Source organism: Jaculus jaculus, chromosome 13 (genome assembly GCF_020740685.1).
Source record: "Jaculus jaculus isolate mJacJac1 chromosome 13, mJacJac1.mat.Y.cur, whole genome shotgun sequence".
In the NCBI taxonomy this organism is placed as follows: domain Eukaryota; kingdom Metazoa; phylum Chordata; class Mammalia; order Rodentia; family Dipodidae; genus Jaculus; species Jaculus jaculus.
The window spans coordinates 6,993,807-7,012,298 of NC_059114.1; the positions used below are offsets into that span (position 1 = coordinate 6,993,807).

Genomic DNA, 18,492 nt, shown 5'->3' on the forward strand with positions numbered 1-18,492 from the left:
AGGAGTGCACAGGAGGCAGCTTTACCTTAGTGTGGTCAAGGTTGCAGAGGGCACTGAAGGTCCGGTGCAGCTCACTGGTGCTCCCCAGGACTTGTGAGATGAAGGTGTCCCACTGAGAGCTCAGCTCCTCCCGAGAACGGTTCTGAGACAGACCCAACAGTGTCAGCAACGGAGACTAGGGGTACAGGCTCTTTGGCAAGGGTCGCAAGGACATGGTGGGCGGCCTCCCCCATGGGGGCCGGGAGGATAGGCAGAGCTGTCTCAACTGCTCACAGGAACACATGTCCCAGCCAACACCCCAATGACCCGCCCTGCCACACAAGCTGCCGGGCTGCTCTTCCAAGCAAGCCCAGATGGGGTGGGGGACGGAGAAGCAGGCACAGAGCGACATGGGCACCTGGGGGGCTCCAGGGCCTGTCGCTCAGCACTGGTGACTACGTAGAGAACAGGCCTGAGGAAGGTCTGGTTCTAGAGAGAGAGTTCTGCCCAGTGGCTTCCCCGACACTGCAGCCCACCTTGTAGGCCAGGGAGACGGGGCCATTGTAGAACGTGAAGAGCCCGGCCAGCTGCTCCAGAAGCCGCGTGCAGCTGACGTCCGCGAGCTCCACAGCACAGCCCAGGCCCTGCAGAGAGAGAAGGGGAGACGGTGCCACGCTTGTCAAGGAAGCTATGCCCAGAATTCTCCTCCTCAGCTCTTGCGGCAGCCACCACGGGCCTGCAGAAGTCCTGTCGGAGAACTTACCACGGATGGGCCCAGGGGCAGAGCCCTAGCCTGGCCTGTGCACAGCCCGCGACTGTCCTCCAGCACCACACAGCTGGAGAATGCAAAGATGGGGACTCGGGAAGAGGCACACCAGTGCTGCCCCCCGAGCTGGAGAAACAGAAAAATACTTGCTCGTGAAGAGAAACGGAGAGCTCCAGAAAAACCACACAAGGTGCAGTGACCCCGGGCAAAAGAAGAGACAGGCAGTGAACCCAGAAAAGTAACAGCTCAACCTGAGCCATAAAGCTCCCCAGTGGGGAGGGGACACAAAAGGCCTTCCAAAACTAGATGGAAGCCACACACTCCTAACCTAGGACAGGCCAAAGGCCCTCAGAGCAGAATCACAGGCCTCAGGCCAGGACAGCGTGGACAGGCAGGCTGACTTTGGAAAGCACATGGGTTAAATCATCTTCATTGGCAAGATATCGTGGTGAAGCCAAATCCTGCATGCCATCAATATTCCCCTTTATCCAATATCTCATAGGGAGGCATGTGCTTTGGGCATGGAGCCATCCCCTTCGTGGAGTGTCATGTGCATTGGGTGAGGGACTATTGCCTGGGAATGGAGCAAGGGACTTCTACTCATCAAACATGCAGACAGGACGAACACTGGTCAGGCCACAAGTATCTTGCTGTGCTCCACATTTATGTAATCACAGCCTGCCTGTTCGTGGAGGAGAAACGGGCCATGCCCTGCGCCAGCACTGGTCCACTGTGTGTGGCGGGGTGGCAGTGGGGGGCTCCGTGCAGGACACGCTCAGACCTGGAATCACCGTCCTAGACAGTGTCTTGCCAGTGACAACGGGCACGGGAGCTGACAGTCCCCACAGCCTCCACACACCACGGACGCACGCTGGCATCATCGGCGCACCAAGCTCACGCCCGTCTCCCTCACCTCCTCCTCCTTTCTTCCCCTAGTTCACTCTTCCCTCTCATCAACGCTTTGATAACCTCTGGAGGCACAGAGCAGTGATGTGTTTTCACTGCAAAGTTGGGGGGCGTGGCCGGAATGACCTTCAGTAAGTGCAGAAAGGCTCCAGGGCATCACAGAGGGCGCCCTGCAGGAGGCGATGCTCGCAGTGAAGCCTCCTGCACAGGAGCAGCTCTCGCGTCCCTGGAGCCAACAAGTGAGCTGAGCTGTTCCCACCTGGCTCCTCCCTTGCTGTGCTGCACGGAGACCTGTTACGCCAGGAGCCAGATGAATCCTGCTGTCCCTTAACTTTGAGGCCAGGTACCGTGTCACAGCGAGGAAGAAGCTAGCCAGCAGTGACTGCTGGATGGAGCCTCCCCTCCTCCCTCTCCATGGGCGCTTCCCTCTGTGTCCCTCACCGACGCGGGGACTCCACCAAGGCGGAAACCGAGTCAACTCGGAAGAGGGCTTCTGCAAGAGAAACCGTCTGGGCCCCTCTCCCTGAAAGCCTGCCTGTCTGCTGGCTCCTCTGGGTCTGTTATTGCTCAAGCCTGTCCGTGAGACGCGGGCCATTTCCTGAGTGAACGAGGCTTCGCAAAGACAGCCTCCATTCACCCAGGCTGTGACCCGCCCTGCATGGAAGGAGCAACTGGAGTGGTCAGTCCAGGGGAGGGCTCACGACTGCACCCTCTCCTTCATTCTTTCTCCCTGTCCTTCTGCCCACTGAAGACCTCTCCTTGCCAGCTGAAATGCCTGTACCACGCGTGTCACCTAAGTATAGGTGGCCTTCAGGGCTGCCTTTCCCAAGTGCCAAAGATATTCAAAGGGGGACAACGGCCCAAGACCATCGGCACCACAGGGGGTACTATCGCTTCATCTTGCCACCAGTTCCTCATACCCCCATTTTTCTTCCAGGATCCACTGTCTTTCCCCAGTCCTGGACACCTTACCCTCTTCCCAGTCCTGTTTCCCTGCCCCCATCTCCTCCAAACCCACTCCATCTTCCCTCCGGCCCCACCCTAGAGAGAACTCCGCCAGTGTTCCGCGTTCTGAACAGCTTTGTGTAGAGAATTCACTCGGTCTCTAGACGCAGACAATGGCAGACGGTGGATGCCAGAGCTGAGGCAAACTAGGGACAGAGATTGACAAGTGTGGATACTTAGAGAAAGAGAGAAGGACTCTAAGACAACTGACAGCCAGGAAGAAGAGGCAGCCGTCTTAGAGTGGGACTTTGGAGGGACAAAGCCCTGTCCCCAGAGGGCTCTGGACCATGGAGTCCCTGGGGCAGGGGTCCCACAGCAGGAGCAGGCGCCTGAGTATACGCCCCCAGACAGCACAGACGGCGGGGGACAGACCTGCTGGGCAGCCTGTACAGCCATCAGCTGCTGCTCTTCTGACTGCCCAGGACACTGCACTGTCCAGGGGCAGACGATTGACCATAGGTCCGCAGACAGCAGGGGAGAGACCTGCTGGGCGGCCTGTACAGCCATCAACTGCTGCTCTTCTGACTGCCCAGGATACTCTACCGTCCAGGGGCAGACGCTTGACCATAGCTCCGCAGATACCAGGGGACACATCTCCTGTGGGGCCTTCAAGCACATTGGCTAGTATTCTATCATCCCAGGGCACTCCAGTTTCCTGGAGCAGACGCCTGGCCATGATCTCCCCGAGAGCAGGGGACATATCTGCTGGGCAGCCTGCACCTCCATCCACTAGTGCTTGGCTGAAAACCCAGGACACCCTACTGTCCAAGGACAAAAGCCTGACAGCTAGGGAGGGATCTTTTGTGTCAGCAATGACACTGGACGCTACGTCTCATCTGACATCACAGAACACCTCACTGTCCACGAGCAAACACCTGGACATGGGCCCTCAGCAGATGGCAGGTGAAGTAACTATTGGGCCTCTCACAACGGCAGATGCTGGTGCTTGTCTGATAATCCAGGATTGTCCGAGGACCATGGCCAGGCGCTTCAGCATGGGGCCCCACATAGTTCGGGATCGAGCTCTAAGGCGGCCCACTTTGACAGATGCAAGAGTGCCCATGACAACGGAGGAGTCACCGCGGAGGAGGAGCAGACGCTTCAGCGAGACTCTCCAGTCAGCAGGGGAAGAGGCTGCTGGGCCAAGCATGCCACCGGATGGCACATCTATGAGAGCCCAGGAGCATGCACTAATGAAGAAACCATTGGCCAAGAAGAAGGCCATGTGTGACTTCCGGGTGAGGTGGCCAGAAGTGATTGACCAGGACAAGGAGAAGAGGAAAGTACATGAGACCTTCGAGGTGTGCAGTCTTAGCAGCGCAGGCTCCTCGACCTCCAGACTGGACCTCAGCTTCACGGACTTAGAGAGCTGTCCCAGTGAGTACCAGGCCTCCCAGGGTGACGAAACGGCCACCCAGACTGACCTGGCTGAAGCTCAGGATGGCTTGGCTGATGAGGGTCCCCAAGCTCAGAAGTCTCCTTACATGACCATCCTAGAAAGCTATCTGAAGTCAGAAACACTGACACGGAGGGAGAGGAGGATGAAGAGGAGGACGGTGGCAAAACTGAGTCAGCTGGAGGAGGACATAGAAGCAGCCAGGAGGCGACAGAAGGAGCAGCTGGAGAAGAGCCGGGCGCTGCAGGAGGAGCTGGCCCACCAAAAGGCCTCCAGCAAGCCCTTCCTGGAGCTCCTGCAGCAAAAAAATGATGAGTTTGAGAGGAAGCACGATGACCTGTGGAATCAGTACATCCAGGAGTGCCGGAACATCCAGAAGAGGAGGAAAGAACGGGAAGTCACCTACGCCTCACAGGCAGCGGCCCTCCACAAGCAGCTGATGGAGGGCAGGAAGACCCAGGCCAGCCTGAACAAGCAGCTGATTGCCCTAAAGCCCATCGCCCTCATAAAGGAGAGCCAGGACAAGATCATCCAGGCCTTGCAGGAGGAGAAAGAGAGACTGGCCCAGGAAACCTTCTTGAAGGACCGGGAGGCCCACTTCAAGTTCCTGCAGGAGAAGGCTGCACTGGAGAAGCAGCTGGAAGAAATGAACCGGCTGGAGTCGGGAGAGGACATCACCTGGGAGCTGAAGAAGAGGGCCAAGGCCTTTGAGAGAGCCGCCAAGAAAGGTCATCAGGACTTCTGTCAGAACATCCGCCAAGAGAACCGGCAGCTTCAGGAGGACTTGTGGCAGATGGACCGAGAGTGGCGCAAGTTGGAGGCCACCAAGGAACGGCTGGAGAAGCAGAAGCAGTGGTGTAAGGCGGAGAAATCGTACCTGGAATCCTTGACCAGGGGGAGACGACGCCTCCAGGAGCAAGGAGAGAGCAGCAGACAGAGCCCCAGACAACACAGCGGACCAGACACCACCCACGACAGCTCCCTTGGCGCCGAGGCTAGAGCGAATCCAGGGCACTGGCTGCCCTCTCTGAGGAAGTGAGAACTGAGCTCCACTCCTGGGCAATCCGCACATGGGGACAAGCTGCTGGACTGCGCAGGAGTAGAGAGCCCACCGTGCAGAGAGGGGGCCCGAGCCTTCCAGGGAGGAGCCTCTGGACTGGGATTTGCACACTGGTGAACCACTGGTCTGGTCCAGTGCCTCGGTGATGATCCATGGACAGCGGCTTCAAAGGTCTGTGTACGCTGAGTGAAAAGTGACAGCTTTCAGAATACCTGACACACTTTGACGGCTTTCCCCTCTATTTCCCTTGTGGCTTTCAAACGTCTAGGACCACGATAAGATTCCCAGGCCACAGAGTTTCTTTTGCTGAGAGTCACCTGCACTCCCAGTGTGCTTTTGTGACACCCAGAGTGTCTTTTGTCACCAGCTTACTCCTTGTGGCCGCGCCAGTCTCATGGAGGCAGGAAGCGTACCTGAAGTTGGTGTGCGCTGTCACTTTGGAGGGTGGCATCTTTTGCAATGTGCCTGGCTGAGGCAGACTGCTCATTTGCACAGTTGTGGGTTCTGTTTGAAATGTGGGCCCACAGTTGAGCAGTGCACCTCAATGGCGAAACAGTTGATTCACTGATCTCTGAGCAGAGTTGAAAGCGAAAAATAGGAAAATAAAAGGGTCTAGAATTCTAGGTTTTAGTTGTCTGTTAAGTGAATTCCTTGGCAGATTGAAAACGGGGTGCTCAGTGTACTTTCAGTACATATTTGTCATAAACTATTTTATTCATTAAACAATGTTGCATGCCAATCTCTGATTCTTTAAAAACGAAAAGTGTAAGGAAGGGTCCAGAAGCAGTAAACTGGGGGTGCCTAGAGCGGGCGCAGACCCTGAAGGTCCTGAGTGGCCTGCACCCCGGAGCCCGGAGGTCCCACAGTGAAGGGCTCAGGACATGTTTCTGCGGTGGTCCTCCATCTTGCTGGGGTTGGCACCTGCTTGGGCCAGAAAGGGGAGTGTAACGGTGGGGCACTTCATCGCCAGAGGACAGGTGTGCCAGGACACCCTAGCCACCCCCCTGTGGCCTAGCATGAGGACCTTCCGGCCACCTCCTCCAACTCCCAGCGCGGGCTCGCGGCTGCCTGGGTGGGGCACGTGACTGCGCGTCTGGTGCTGCCAGTGGTCAGGAGCACAAGCGGAACTTCACGGGACCTGCGGAGGGCTCTCCAGACACTGAGCCGAGTGCCCTCCCCAACCGGCCCGCATGAAGACCTGGCTCGGCCGGGGTGGGGGGCACCACTCTCCCCCCACTGTGAGGTGGCTCCTGCAGGTGTGCCCGCCCCTGCTGACAGGAAGGAAATCAGCATCTGGCTCCCGACAGGGCAGGGAAAAAGAAAAGGCCACAGCGAGGGTGAGCGGCTGGTAGCCAAGGGTGGGGAGGAGTCGTCCTCCCGGAGTCCTGTTGGGCACCTTGCAGGGGGAGCCAGTCCTCCAGAAAGTGCCCCCCTCCCCCAAAAGGGAGGCTGGAGACCAGCCCCGGGGACACAGGACCGCCAGGGTCCGAGGCTCGATCTCCACCCAGTGCCCCGTGGAGCTCCAGCACCAGGCATCCTGCAAAGAGCAGCCAAGGGAAGCCAGGGCCGCCCGGCTGCCAGAGAGGTGCCCAGGCTCGGCCGTGACGGAAGTGGAGCCAGGGCCGCCCGGCTGCCGTGAGGAGAGGCGGCCAGCCTCGGCCGTGACGGAACCTCCGAGGAGCTGGGGCAGGACCGGAGCCGTGGCCTCGTCTCGGGACCGCGCTCCTCACCGCTCACAGCCCACCTGAACCCCGCCGCGGGCTGAGCGGCCAGGCGGAGAAAGGTCTGCCCGGTCCAGGGGAGCAGGCGCGGGCCCGTCCCTGCCTGCGGGGCGGAGCGGCCTTCAGGTGGCCGGGCTCGCCCTGCATCCAGGGCGCGTGCAGCCCGGCCCTCGTGGGGCCACGCAGAGACACGCTGTGCCCTGCTGCGTTCCTGCGCCGGGAGCGCCACGCCGAGCGCGTGCTGGAGGCCCGGGCCGCCCCGAGCTGGGGAGGACGGCCAGAGCGCTTCCCAGCGAGCCTGGACGCCTGCGGAGAGCGCGTCCCGCCGAGCTCTCTGGTGAGGTGTCAGCCAACAGTGTGAGGAGAAGGATGGTGGGTGGAAAAGTCAAACCTACTCAGGAGTCGGGAGCGGGGCTGGCAGCCAGTGGTCATGGTGTGATGCAAATGGAGTCAAAGGGCTGATTTCAGAGCGCACAGGGCCTCCCAAGCCAGCCCCTCTCAGCTGCAGTGGGCAGCGGGGTTCCAAGGACACAGGGTTTGAGGTTCAGGCAGGATACCTCATCGGCCATATGTTCCTCTACTGTCCACCCAGCCTCCCTCTTGGTCTTGGGACAACTCTTTAGTTTTTTACTTGTACTGTTTAAAAAGCACATCACGGCCTGGAGAGATGCCTTAGCAGTTAAGGTAAATGACAGCGAAGGAAAAGGACCCAGATTCTATTCCCCAATGCCCAGTTAAAGCCAGAGGTATAAGGTGGCACATGCGTCTGGAGGTCATCTGTAGTGGCTGAGGGCCCTGGCAAGCTCATTCTGTTTCTTTCTCAAATTATATGTACAGACATACATGCATACATTATTTATATATATACATATATATATATATTTTTTTAAGTACCTCACTCCTAATCACTAATCCCCCTTTCTCTCTCAGGTGAACCCTTCCCACACACAGACCTGGGCCCTGCACTCCCTAGAAGATCCACTCCCATTCATGGTGAGAAACGAAACATTCATCATAGCACAAATTTCTCGCTTTAGCCTTATTCAATTCAAAGTAGTCAAAAGCAGAATCATGGGCTGGCGAGATGGCTTACTGATTAAGGTGTTTGCCTGTGAAGCCTGATGACCCTGGTTCGATTCCCAAGTACCCATGTAAACCAGATACACAAAGTGGCACATATGCCTGGAGTTCATCTGCAATGGCTAGAAGCCCTAGCATGTCCATTCTCATCTCATTCTATCTGCCTCTTTCTCTGTCTCTCAAATACCTGACTCAATAAATAAAAATAAAACCAAGATTAAAAAGCATAACCAGGGCTGTTGATGGCTTAGCAGTTAAGGTGCTTGCCTGAAAAGCCTAAGGATCCATGTTTGGTATCTCTCCAGATCCCATGTAAGCCAGATGCACAAAGCTGAGGCAAGCACAAGGTCGCACATGCTCACTAGGTGGTACAAGCATCTGAAGTTCAATTGCACTGGCTGCGCCCCTGGCACACCAATTCTCTCTCTCTCTTAAAAAAAGAAACTTAAAGCACAACCAACCCAAACACAAGAATGGGTTGACCGACATGCGGTGTCCTCCGCCACGGCAGGGGTGCAGGATGCCTCCCGCCAGCACATGGGGGAACCTCACAAGCATTGTTATATCTGAAAGAAGCGGCGAGGGGCCACGCACTCAACTGTAGGACTCCGTGGAAGTGCAAGCCTCACAGCCCCCGAGCGCATCTCTCTCTCTCTCTCTCTCTCTCTCTCTCTCTCTCACACACACACACACACACACACACACACACACACACACACACACAGTGTTCGCGGGAACCAGCCTTCAGCTCTCGGGACCCTGCGCACAGGATCGCTAGCGTCAGGCTCTGGGGCGCTCCTGCCCTGCCTCACTTTTACACAGCTACATCTTAGCAACCTGTCTCAGGGCAACGATTTCTGCTGCAGCCAAACCACACTGCTGAAAAGCCTCCACAGTTACGCTGGCCATGGTGGCACAGGCTTTTAATCCCAGCACTTGGGAGGCAGAGGTAGGAGGATCGCCACAAATCCGAGGCCACCCTGAGACTCCGCAGTGAATTCAGGCCAGCCACCACAAAGAAACTCCCTGGAGTCTTTCGCTTGTCCTTTTAATTTTTTTTCCTCGAGGAATAACTTATGAGATAGTCACAAAGTAGGATTATTTAATGTTGGAAGGAAGGAACACTAACAAACTCAGGCAAACCTCACAAAGCTGCATGGCATGACAAAAGCCATAAAGAGGGGCTGGAGAGATGGCTTTGCGGTTATGGTGCTTGCCTGCAAAGCCAAAGGACCCAGGTTCGATTCCCTGGGATTCATGTAATCCAGATGCACAAGGTGACACATGTGTCTGGAGTTCATCTGCAGTTTCTGAAGGCCCTGGTGTACCCATTCTCTCTTTCTCTCTCTCTCAAATAAATAAATAAAAATAAAAGCCATAGGGGGTGATAATACATAATGTATTACGTCACTTAGATGACATTCAGAGTGGGCAACACTAGCCTATGGTGGGACGACTTCAGAACAACAGTTCCCTCGGGTGGGAAGGCCTGAAACTAAGTGGAGAGAGCCGTGAGTGGCCTCAGTGTCATGTGGGGACTGTATCTCAAGGGAGTGGGGCACGTGATCCTCTACCCAATGACTCTCAAGGCTCACTCAGGACCTGTGCAGAAAGGACATCCACATCAAAGGAAAAGGGAGCAGGGCTGGAGAGATGGCTCTGCTGTCAAGGCACTTGCTTGCAAAGCCTGTCAGCCTGGGTCGGGCCACGTCCAATTCCCCAGTACCCATGTGAAACCAGACGCACAACGTTGCATTTGGAATTCATCTGTACTAGTAGGAGGCCCTGGCCCACCCGTACTCACTCTCTTCCTCGTTTTCTCTGCCTCTCAAAAATACTAAAATAAATAACAGCAAGGTCAGTTTAACACCCCAGCACTGACTCTGCCCCTTTAAACTTACCCACAGGTGGTCCCCCTCAACCTTTATGGCAAACTTGAGCTTCCGCAGACGGATGAGAGAAGGAGGGGAACCCGAAATATCAGAGACACAGCGGACAACTCCAGCAAGCTGGCCGCAAAGTAGCTCTTGTTGGTCCAGCAGTGTCTGCGGGAAACGAGCAGAGTCGGACATGATATGCAAGCCTAAGGCCACAGGCCACAGCCGGGCTGCCACTCTTCTCATAGGGTCAAGAACTGGTCGTGTGTGTGCTGTGTGGGAGTATGTATGGTGTGTTATGTGTGACGTGAGCAGACGTGTGCACTGTGTGCTGCGTGCAGAGACCAAAAGAGAACTTCGGGGATCCTCTTCTAGAACTAACCTATACAAGCCTTGAGACGAGCTCTCTCTCTCTCTCTCTCTCTCTCTCTCTCTCTTGCTCTTAACCTATAGCAGCTGGTTTTCCTGTCAACAAGCCACGACAATTTTCCAGGCTCAGCTCTTACCCAGTCCCCTGCAAATTCCAAATTCCACCCTATCCTGTTGCCCACCAGTAAGTTGGGATTTCAGATGTGCGTGGCCACTCCCAGTATTTTTTAAAAGATTTTATTTTTTAATTATTTATTAGAGACAGACAGAGGGAGAAAGAGAGAATGGGCACGCCAGGGCCTCTAACCACTGCAAACAAACTCCAGATGCATGTGCCACCATGTGCATCTGGCTTACATGGGACCTGGAGAATCGAACCTGGGTCCTTAGGCTTCACAGGCATGCGCCTTAACTGCTAAGCCATCTCTCCAGCCCAGTTGTGTTTTTTTTTTTTTTTTTCTTTAAACATGGGTTCTGGGGAGTTGAACTCAGGCAGTCTCAGGCTTTCCCAAGCCTTCATACTTAAGCACCAAGTACTCTCAGACACTGAAGAATCTCCCCAGCCCTGTTGGAATATTTTTAATTTTTAAAAGAAAGTCCCTAACAACAGATAACTAAAAGGAAAGTTGTTCATTATCTGCTCCTCTTTGATGCTTTCCTTCCCGCCGGCTTAAATATATATATTTTTAAATTTGCAAGCAGGGGTGGGGAGGAAGGAGAGATAAGGGAGCGTGTGGGCCTCTTGTCTCGGCAAACAAACTCTAGATGCATACACAACTTTTTGCATTTGGTTTAATGAACTGAACCCAGGCTGGCAGACATTGTAAGCCAACCGCCTTTTTTTTTTCTTTTCTTTTCTTCTTTTAATGCAAGAGAGTGAGAGCAAGTGAGAGAGAGAATTGGTAGGCCAGGGCCTCCAGCCACTGTAACAGAACTACAGACACATGGTGCCACCTTGTGCACATGTGCGACCTTACACACTTGTCACCTTGTGCATCTGGCTTATGTGGGACTTGGAGAGTAAAACATGGGTCCTTAGGTGTCACAGGCAAGTGCCTTAACCACTAAGCCATCTCTCTAACCTGCCTTTCTTTTGTTTTGATTTTATTTTTTGAGGCAAGCCCAACAGACTGGTCTCCCCACCACCACCACCCTTTTTTTATGTGAGAAAGAGAGAGACTGGGAAGGAGAGGGAGAAAATTGGTGCATCCAGGCTGCTAGCCACTGTAATTGAACTCCAGATGCGTGTGCCACCTAGTGTGCATGTGCAATCTTGTGCGCTCTTATCACCTTGCATCTGGCTCACGTGGGACATGGAGAGTCAAACATGGGTCCTTAGGCTTCACAGGCCAGTGCTTTACCACTAAGCCATCTCTCCAGCCCTGTTTTGATATTTTCAGAGAAATGTAAAAATAGCAAGACAACAACAACTAGGGACGAGTGCTCAGCCCTGTAATCCCAGCCCCAGGAGGCTGACGCAGGGCATGGAGAGTTTGAGGACAGCCGGGGCTACAGGCCAAGATCCTGTTTCCAAAACACCTCTCTTACCAGGCATGGTGCTGCACGCCTTTAAGCCCAGCACTTGGGAGGCAGACACAGGAGGGCTGCCATGACTTTGAGGCTACCTTGAGACTATGTAGTGAATTCCAGGCCAGCCTGGTCTAGAGTGAGACCCTACCTCAAAAAATAAAAAATAAGAAATAAAAATAAAGCTGGGCGTGGTGGCGCACGCCTTTAATCCCAGCACTTGGGAGGCAGAGGTAGGAGGATTGTTGTGAGTTCGAGGCCACCCTGAGACTACACAGTGAATTCCAGGCCAGCCTGAGCTAGAGCGAGACTCTATCTCGAAAAACCAAAAAAGAAAGGAAGAAAGAAAAAGAGAAAGAAGAGAAACACCCCTCTCCCACCCCAAAACAGCAAAGGAGAAGGCATGGTCTGGAGTGCCCTGGGCTGGCTTGAAAAACCCCGATATTTACTGTGGGGCCCCTGTCATGTCTGCCAACCCCTGTGAGTGACAAAGTGCCAGAGAACCCACAGGGAACCCAGCAGCCACACTGCTGTTCCAAGTGCCACTGCTCAGCCTGGGCAGACACAGACACATACGCTTTCATGCTACCCAAAGCCACTGCCCTGTGGGACTGCATCTGGATTAACCCCAGCCACCCAGGCCTGGCCAGGCCCACATGGTGGGGGACGGGGGCAAACACAAAGAACTTCACAAGCCTTCACTGAACCATGGCACAGTGGGATGGTGTAGGATGCAATGGAAATGTGTCCAGCATGCATGAAGACACACACCCTGCTTAACAGAGTGGAAGGTGAACCTAGTCAGGGAATTTAGAGAGCTGCATACAAAAGGTAAAACAAGCCAGGTGTGGTGGCACACAGCTTTCATCCCAGCACTCAAGAAGCAGAGGTAGAAGGATTGCTGTGAGTTCAAGGCCACCCTGAGACTACAGAGTGAATTTCAGGTCAGCCTGGGCTAGAGTGAGACCCTACCCTGGGGGGAAAAAAAGGCAAAACACTGGACAGGAGAGGGTCCATGATACCACCACAAGGAAGGCATTCTAAACGCTCACCTGCACTCAGACCTGGGTCCTTCAGTAATCTGTGGGTCAAGAAAAAAGTGTGCAGCTGGGTGTGGTGGCGCACACCTTTAATCCCAGCACTTAGGAGGCAGAGATAGGAGGACGGCCATGAGTTCGAGGCCACCCTGAGAATACAAAGTGAATTCCAGGTCAGCCTGAGCTAGAGTGAGACACTACCTTGGGAAAAAAAAAAAAGAAAGAAAGAAAGACAAGACTCTGGCGTGGTGGCACAAATCTGTTATCCCAAATGCTAGAGAGGCTGAGGTACTAAAGGAGTCAGTTCAAAACCAGCCTGGAGAACCTTAGTGGCCTGGGTTCAATTCCCCATACCCACATAAGCTAGATGCACAAGGTGGTACATGTGTCTGGAGTTTGTTTGCAGTGGCTAGAGACCCTGTTGTGCCCATGCTCTTTCTCTCTCAAAGAAATGAATAATACATACATACATACATACATATATAAAATATATTTTTTAATGTATTTTAAGAAAAAGGGAAAAGTGGGCTGGCTGATTGGCAAAGCACTGGACTAGGGTGCTCCCAATCCTGGGCCCACCCCCAGCACACCAAAAAAAAAAAAAAAAAAAAAAGGCATCAAAACAACCAGCAGCCCCAGTGGGCAGCAGGGCACCACAGCTTACCTGGGAGGGGTAGAAATAACAGATGCCAGCTCTGGTTGGATCTCCTTCTTCCTGGACCTTGGAACCATCATATAGAAAAAAGTAGTTCAACCTGCCAAGAGAACAGAAGGGAGCCATGGGTCCTCACGCCCAGTGAAGCGGGCAGGCTCACACACCCACGGAGACTTGGTACTCAGCGCGTGAGCAAGGGCCCTGCAGGCGCAAGCAGACAAATCGCGGCCAAGTGCAGGACAGGCAGACAAAAAATATGGCTGTCAGCTGACAGTTCCAGCGCCCGAGAGACACAAGTTCCTGGAGGAAAGCCCACAGGCTCTTGCTTGAAGCCCTCAGCCTTAACACTGCAACCACATGGCCTGGAATGCTGATAACCAAGCAAGACTGTGTGACTCCTCTGCAGTGCTCCCAAGTATTGAGCCGTATGACCGGAAACAGCCTCCGGCCAGGAATCCACGGGCTCGCTAACAAGTGCCTGTAGAGGGCCTGCAGTGTGCAGAGTTTACCAAGCAACGAAGCAATCTATGATGTGGAAAACAGGGGCCTTGGAAAGTTGGCAGGAAAACATGCAATTCCTCTCTGACCCTCAAAACCTTATCAGGCTCCAAGCTTCTTCACACAACCATGCTTCCTCAGCTTCCAATCAAGATTCCCTCAGCGACAGGAATCTTCCTTCTGAATTTTCAAAACCACCGGTGCTTTTCTCAAGAACCCACACTCCACCTCCACACACACACACACACACACACACGCATACACACACACATATACACACATGCATACACCACACACACAGACACACATGCACATACACCATCTTGCTGTGTAGCCCAGGCTGGCCTCAGTTACAATCCTCCTGCCTGTGCCTCTTGAGTCCTGTGGTAGGCAGGCGTGAGCCCCTCCACCTGGTCTTCTGCAGACCTCACCTGCCCTGCACACAGCGTGATCCGTCACGTAATGTGCACCATGTGACTGACTAAGAACACAGCAACTCAGCACAGGCCTGGCCTGTTTTCGTTCTCGACCTCAGAATGCATCTTTACCAAGTCACGGTACTCCGTGGAGATGTCACACTGGCACTCCCTCACAGGGATCTGTGCCCTGTCTTGGATCTCCCACCCCACCCCCATGACACTGCCTGGTCACTTTCTCGAGCTCCACGGGCTGATGTGCAACCAGCTGCAGGGCAGATGACCCCTGGCCATCCCAGCCCCCCTCCCTGCAGCCTGAAAGCCCCCCTGCTGATGCAAGCCACACCGAGAAGAGTGGGGCACGATCCTGAAAGAGTGCGCCTTTCTGTCACTAAATCCTGCTGGGCCCAGTGAAACCATGCCAATCCCTTGCCCCTCGCAGGATGAAACAAGAGGAGGCATCCCTTCAGGTGGAGCAGGGACCAGCAGACGCTGTGCAATGGCCTTGAAGCCAGATGGGCCACAGCTCAGTGGGAACCAGCCTGCCTCACCGCAGTGGGTGAGAAGGACCAGAAAAACACTTAGGCCAGCTGGGTCACCACTAGCTGTGGGCGGTCTGCACATTCCAAATGTTGCAAGAGGCTTGCGTGGTTGCTTGAGTTGTTCTTCTTTATGATGGAATGGACCTGGGGCCTCATGCAAACCACCAAAACTCTCTGCTGTTGTGTTGGTACCCCAGTCCATGGCTTGCAAGTTTAAAATACACTCAATCTAGAGAGAAATGACTCTCAGGCTTAACAGGGTTGCTCAAAAGAAATGGCATTTTTTTTGTTGTTGTTTGTTTGTTTGTTTTTTGAGGTAAGGCCTCACTCTAGCCCAGGCTGACCTGGAATTCACTACATAGTCTCAGGGTGACCTCATGGTGATCCTCCTACCTCTGCCTCCCGAGTGCTGGGATTAAAGGCATGCACCACTACAGCTGGCTATTTTTTTCTTTTTTTTAATTAATTAATTTATTTATTTATGAAGAGACAGGAGAGGGAGAGAATGAATAGGTGCACCACAGTCTCCTGCCATTGCAAATGAACTCCAGATGCGTGTGGCATGTTGTGCATCTGGCTTTACACAGGTACTGGGGAATTGAACCCAGGCCAGCAAGTTTCACAGGCCAGTTTTTAACCACTGAGCCATCTCTCCAGCCCTGCATTTTCTTTTCTCAATCAAAGCAATACAATCTAGTTGGGGCTTCCTATTCATCAGAAAGGCTCATTCAGCCTCAGAGAGGCCTTCATACTCACCAGGAGGCTGGCTTTATCTCTGGGGGAATGAAGGTGGCCATTTATTCACCGGCAGACTTCATCCTCCTCACCTGGGTTTCTTCCCCTGGACTACTTTTTTGTTCCCAGTCCAGTGAATCCAGGCGTGGCTGGGTTTCAGTTTTGTCACAAGTGCCACCTGACACGTCTCATTCAGCATGGAAGTGCTACTTCCTTCTTTGCAGGCATTTTGGCTGCAGGAGTATCTTCACTCCTTTCAGCGAGATCAACTGGACGCACAGGAAAAGTCAGACCCAGTGGTCTGGTGTCAGGAGCACCAGCAGGAATCCGGAATGCCCCATGGGGGAAGAGGGCATGCTGGACAGGCAGAGGCCACTTCCGATGGGTACCTCACTTGTCTGATTCAAAGCTGTTCTGAAGATTCCTTCAAAGGGTCCGGAGTTTCCAGTTCAAACACCAGTGCCTCAGCTCTGAAACCAACACAAAGAGTCTATTGTTTCAGAAACCCATGAGAAAGCATGTGACTCAGGAGGGTTAAATGAATGGCAGAGGGCTGGAGAGATGGGCTAGCAGTTAAGGCGCTTGGCTGAGAATACTAAAGACCCGGGTTCGGTTCTCCGGGTCTCGCGTTAACCAGATGCACAAAGTGGCACATGGAGCTGGGGTTCGTCTGCATGGCTAGGGGCCCTGACATGCCCATTCTCTCTCTCTCCCTCTGTATCTAATAAATAAAATGATTTTTAAAAATGAATAGGACTTAGTAGCAGAGGCAAGTTAACAAGGAGACATAAAGGGAAGAGAAAGGAAGGGAGGAGGGTACTTAATAGGTTAATATTGTATATATGTAAGTAATGATTGAGACGGGGAGGTAATATGATGGAGAATGGAATTTCAAAGGGGAAAGTGGGAGGATTACTATGGGATTTTTTTTATAATCATGGAAAAAGCTAATAAAAATTAAAAAAAAATGAGTGGTAGAGATTTCCAAAGTTTTCTATAATGGCCAAAATTATGTTTCATGGGCAGGAGAGATGGCTTAGCAGTTAAGAAGTCATGTTCGACTCTCCAGGTCCCATGTAAGACAGATGTGCAAAGTGATACAAGCATAGAAGGTCGCACACAAGATGGCACACGCATCTGGAGTTCAATTACAATGGCTGGAGGTCCTGGCATGCTAACTCTCTCTCTCTCTCTGATAAAAACAAAATTATGTATCACAATTTAAAAAAAAAAGCAGGGACTGGAGAGATGGCTTATCGGTTAAGCGCTTGCCTGTGAGACCTAAGGACCCCGGTTCGAGGCTCCATTCCCCAGGACCCATGTTAGCCAGATGCACAAGGGGGCGCACGCGTCTGGAGTTCGTTTGCAGTGGCTGGAGGCCCTGGCTCGCCCATTCACTCTCTCTCTCTCCCTCTTTCTCTTTGTCTGTCACTCTCAAATAAATAAATAAAAGTAAACAAACAAACAAAAGAGCAGGCAACAGACTTCATGGCGAGTGCTTTTGTTCCTTCAACAGTAAACACACCACAGGCCTCACAGAAGAGAAAAATTCAAGGATGAGTGTGTAAAAGTGCTGGGTGTTAGTTGACAGCTATACAAATAAAGTGGCCACAGCAACAAATAATAATAGAACCCAGCTAAAGGAACTGTAAGCCTGACAACAAGCTTTCCAAATGTGGAGGAGGACTCGAGAAATGGCTTAGAAGTCAAGGCGCTTGCCTGCAAAGCCTAGGGACCCAGGTTCAATTCCCCAGTACCCATGTAAGCCAGATGCACAAGGGGCACATGCACCTCAAGTTCATCTTTCAGTGGCTAGAAGCCCTTGTGTGTGCGTCCATTCTCTTCCTCTCTCTCAAATAAATAAATAATAAATAGACTGCAGAGAACTGTTAGAAAGCAGCTTTCACTTCAAACACATCCCAAAGTACGGCAACTCAAAATATCTTGGACTCTTGAGGAGTCAGAAGAAACCTCAGATTTCTCTAATCCTTGACTCTCACACTCGGTCAAAAACTACCTCTTGGGGAACTGGGGAGATGGCTGAGTAGTTAAGGGCATTTGCTTGCAGGATCTATGGGCCCTGGTTTGGTACCCCAGTCACACACATAAAGCTAGAAGCAAAAGCATCTGGTGATCATTGGCAGCAAGAGATAACGGTGCTGCACATACACACATATGCAAATAAATAAAAAATTTAAGGTATCTTTTTTTCCTCTGTAGGGTAAGTTTCCAGAGTCAGGGGGTTCACAGTATTAACATCCTCCCCTAAGCCAAAAAATTTCCCTCCACTAACTACATTTCACTGTTTCTTAAGAAAGAAAGACGAGGAGCTGGAGAAATGGCTTAGCGGTTGAGGCGTTTGCCCGCCAAGACTAATGAGCCAGGTTCGATTCCCCAGGACCCAAGTAAGTCTGATGCACAATGAGGCGCACGCGCCTGGAGTTCGTTTGCTGTAGCCGGAGGCCCTGGCGCGCTCATTCTGTCTCTCAAATAAGTAAATAAATAAAAGTAAAGTTTGTTTTTATTTTTTTTTTAAAAAAAAGAAGTGAACCTGGCATGGTGTCACAGCACGCCTTTAATCCCAGCACTCGGGGACGCAGAGGTAGGAGGATCGCCGTGAGTTCGAGGCCACCCTGAGACTACAGAATGAATTCCAGGTCAGCCTGGGCTAGAGCGAGACCCTACCTGGTACCTGCGCGACCAGCAGACGCTCGCGGTCACGCGCCGCCCCGCCTCCCGCCTCAGCGCCCTGCGAGCCGGCGCGCGGCGATGACGTCAGCGGCCCGCGGCCCTGAGTCCTGCGGCTTCGCGGAAGCGGCGCGCGGCGATGACGTCAGCGGCCCGCGGCCCTGAGTCCTGCGGCTTCGCGGAAGCGGCGCGCGGCGATGACGTCAGCGACCCGCGGCCCTGAGTCCTGCGGCTT

General features: G+C 53.2%; 1 protein-coding gene across 2 annotated transcripts in view; it reads right to left on the bottom strand.

The window, feature by feature from the left end:
- Hps4 (HPS4 biogenesis of lysosomal organelles complex 3 subunit 2) overlaps positions 1-18,329 on the bottom strand; it is a 36,125-nt gene extending 17,796 nt beyond the window's left edge. The window contains exons 1-6 of one of the 2 annotated variants that reach the window (XM_045132513.1): positions 18,255-18,329; positions 15,591-16,039; positions 13,388-13,478; positions 9,815-9,958; positions 516-623; positions 26-142 (exon numbers count right to left, since the gene is read on the bottom strand). In XM_045132513.1, the coding sequence (XP_044988448.1) occupies positions 26-142; positions 516-623; positions 9,815-9,958; positions 13,388-13,478; positions 15,591-15,631 (501 nt within the window). In that variant the 5' untranslated portion in view covers positions 15,632-16,039; positions 18,255-18,329. The remainder of the gene's footprint in view (positions 1-25; positions 143-515; positions 624-9,814; positions 9,959-13,387; positions 13,479-15,590; positions 16,040-18,254) is intronic. The other variant, XM_045132514.1, reaches the window with a different exon arrangement.
- Between the last annotated feature and the right edge of the window lie 163 nt (positions 18,330-18,492).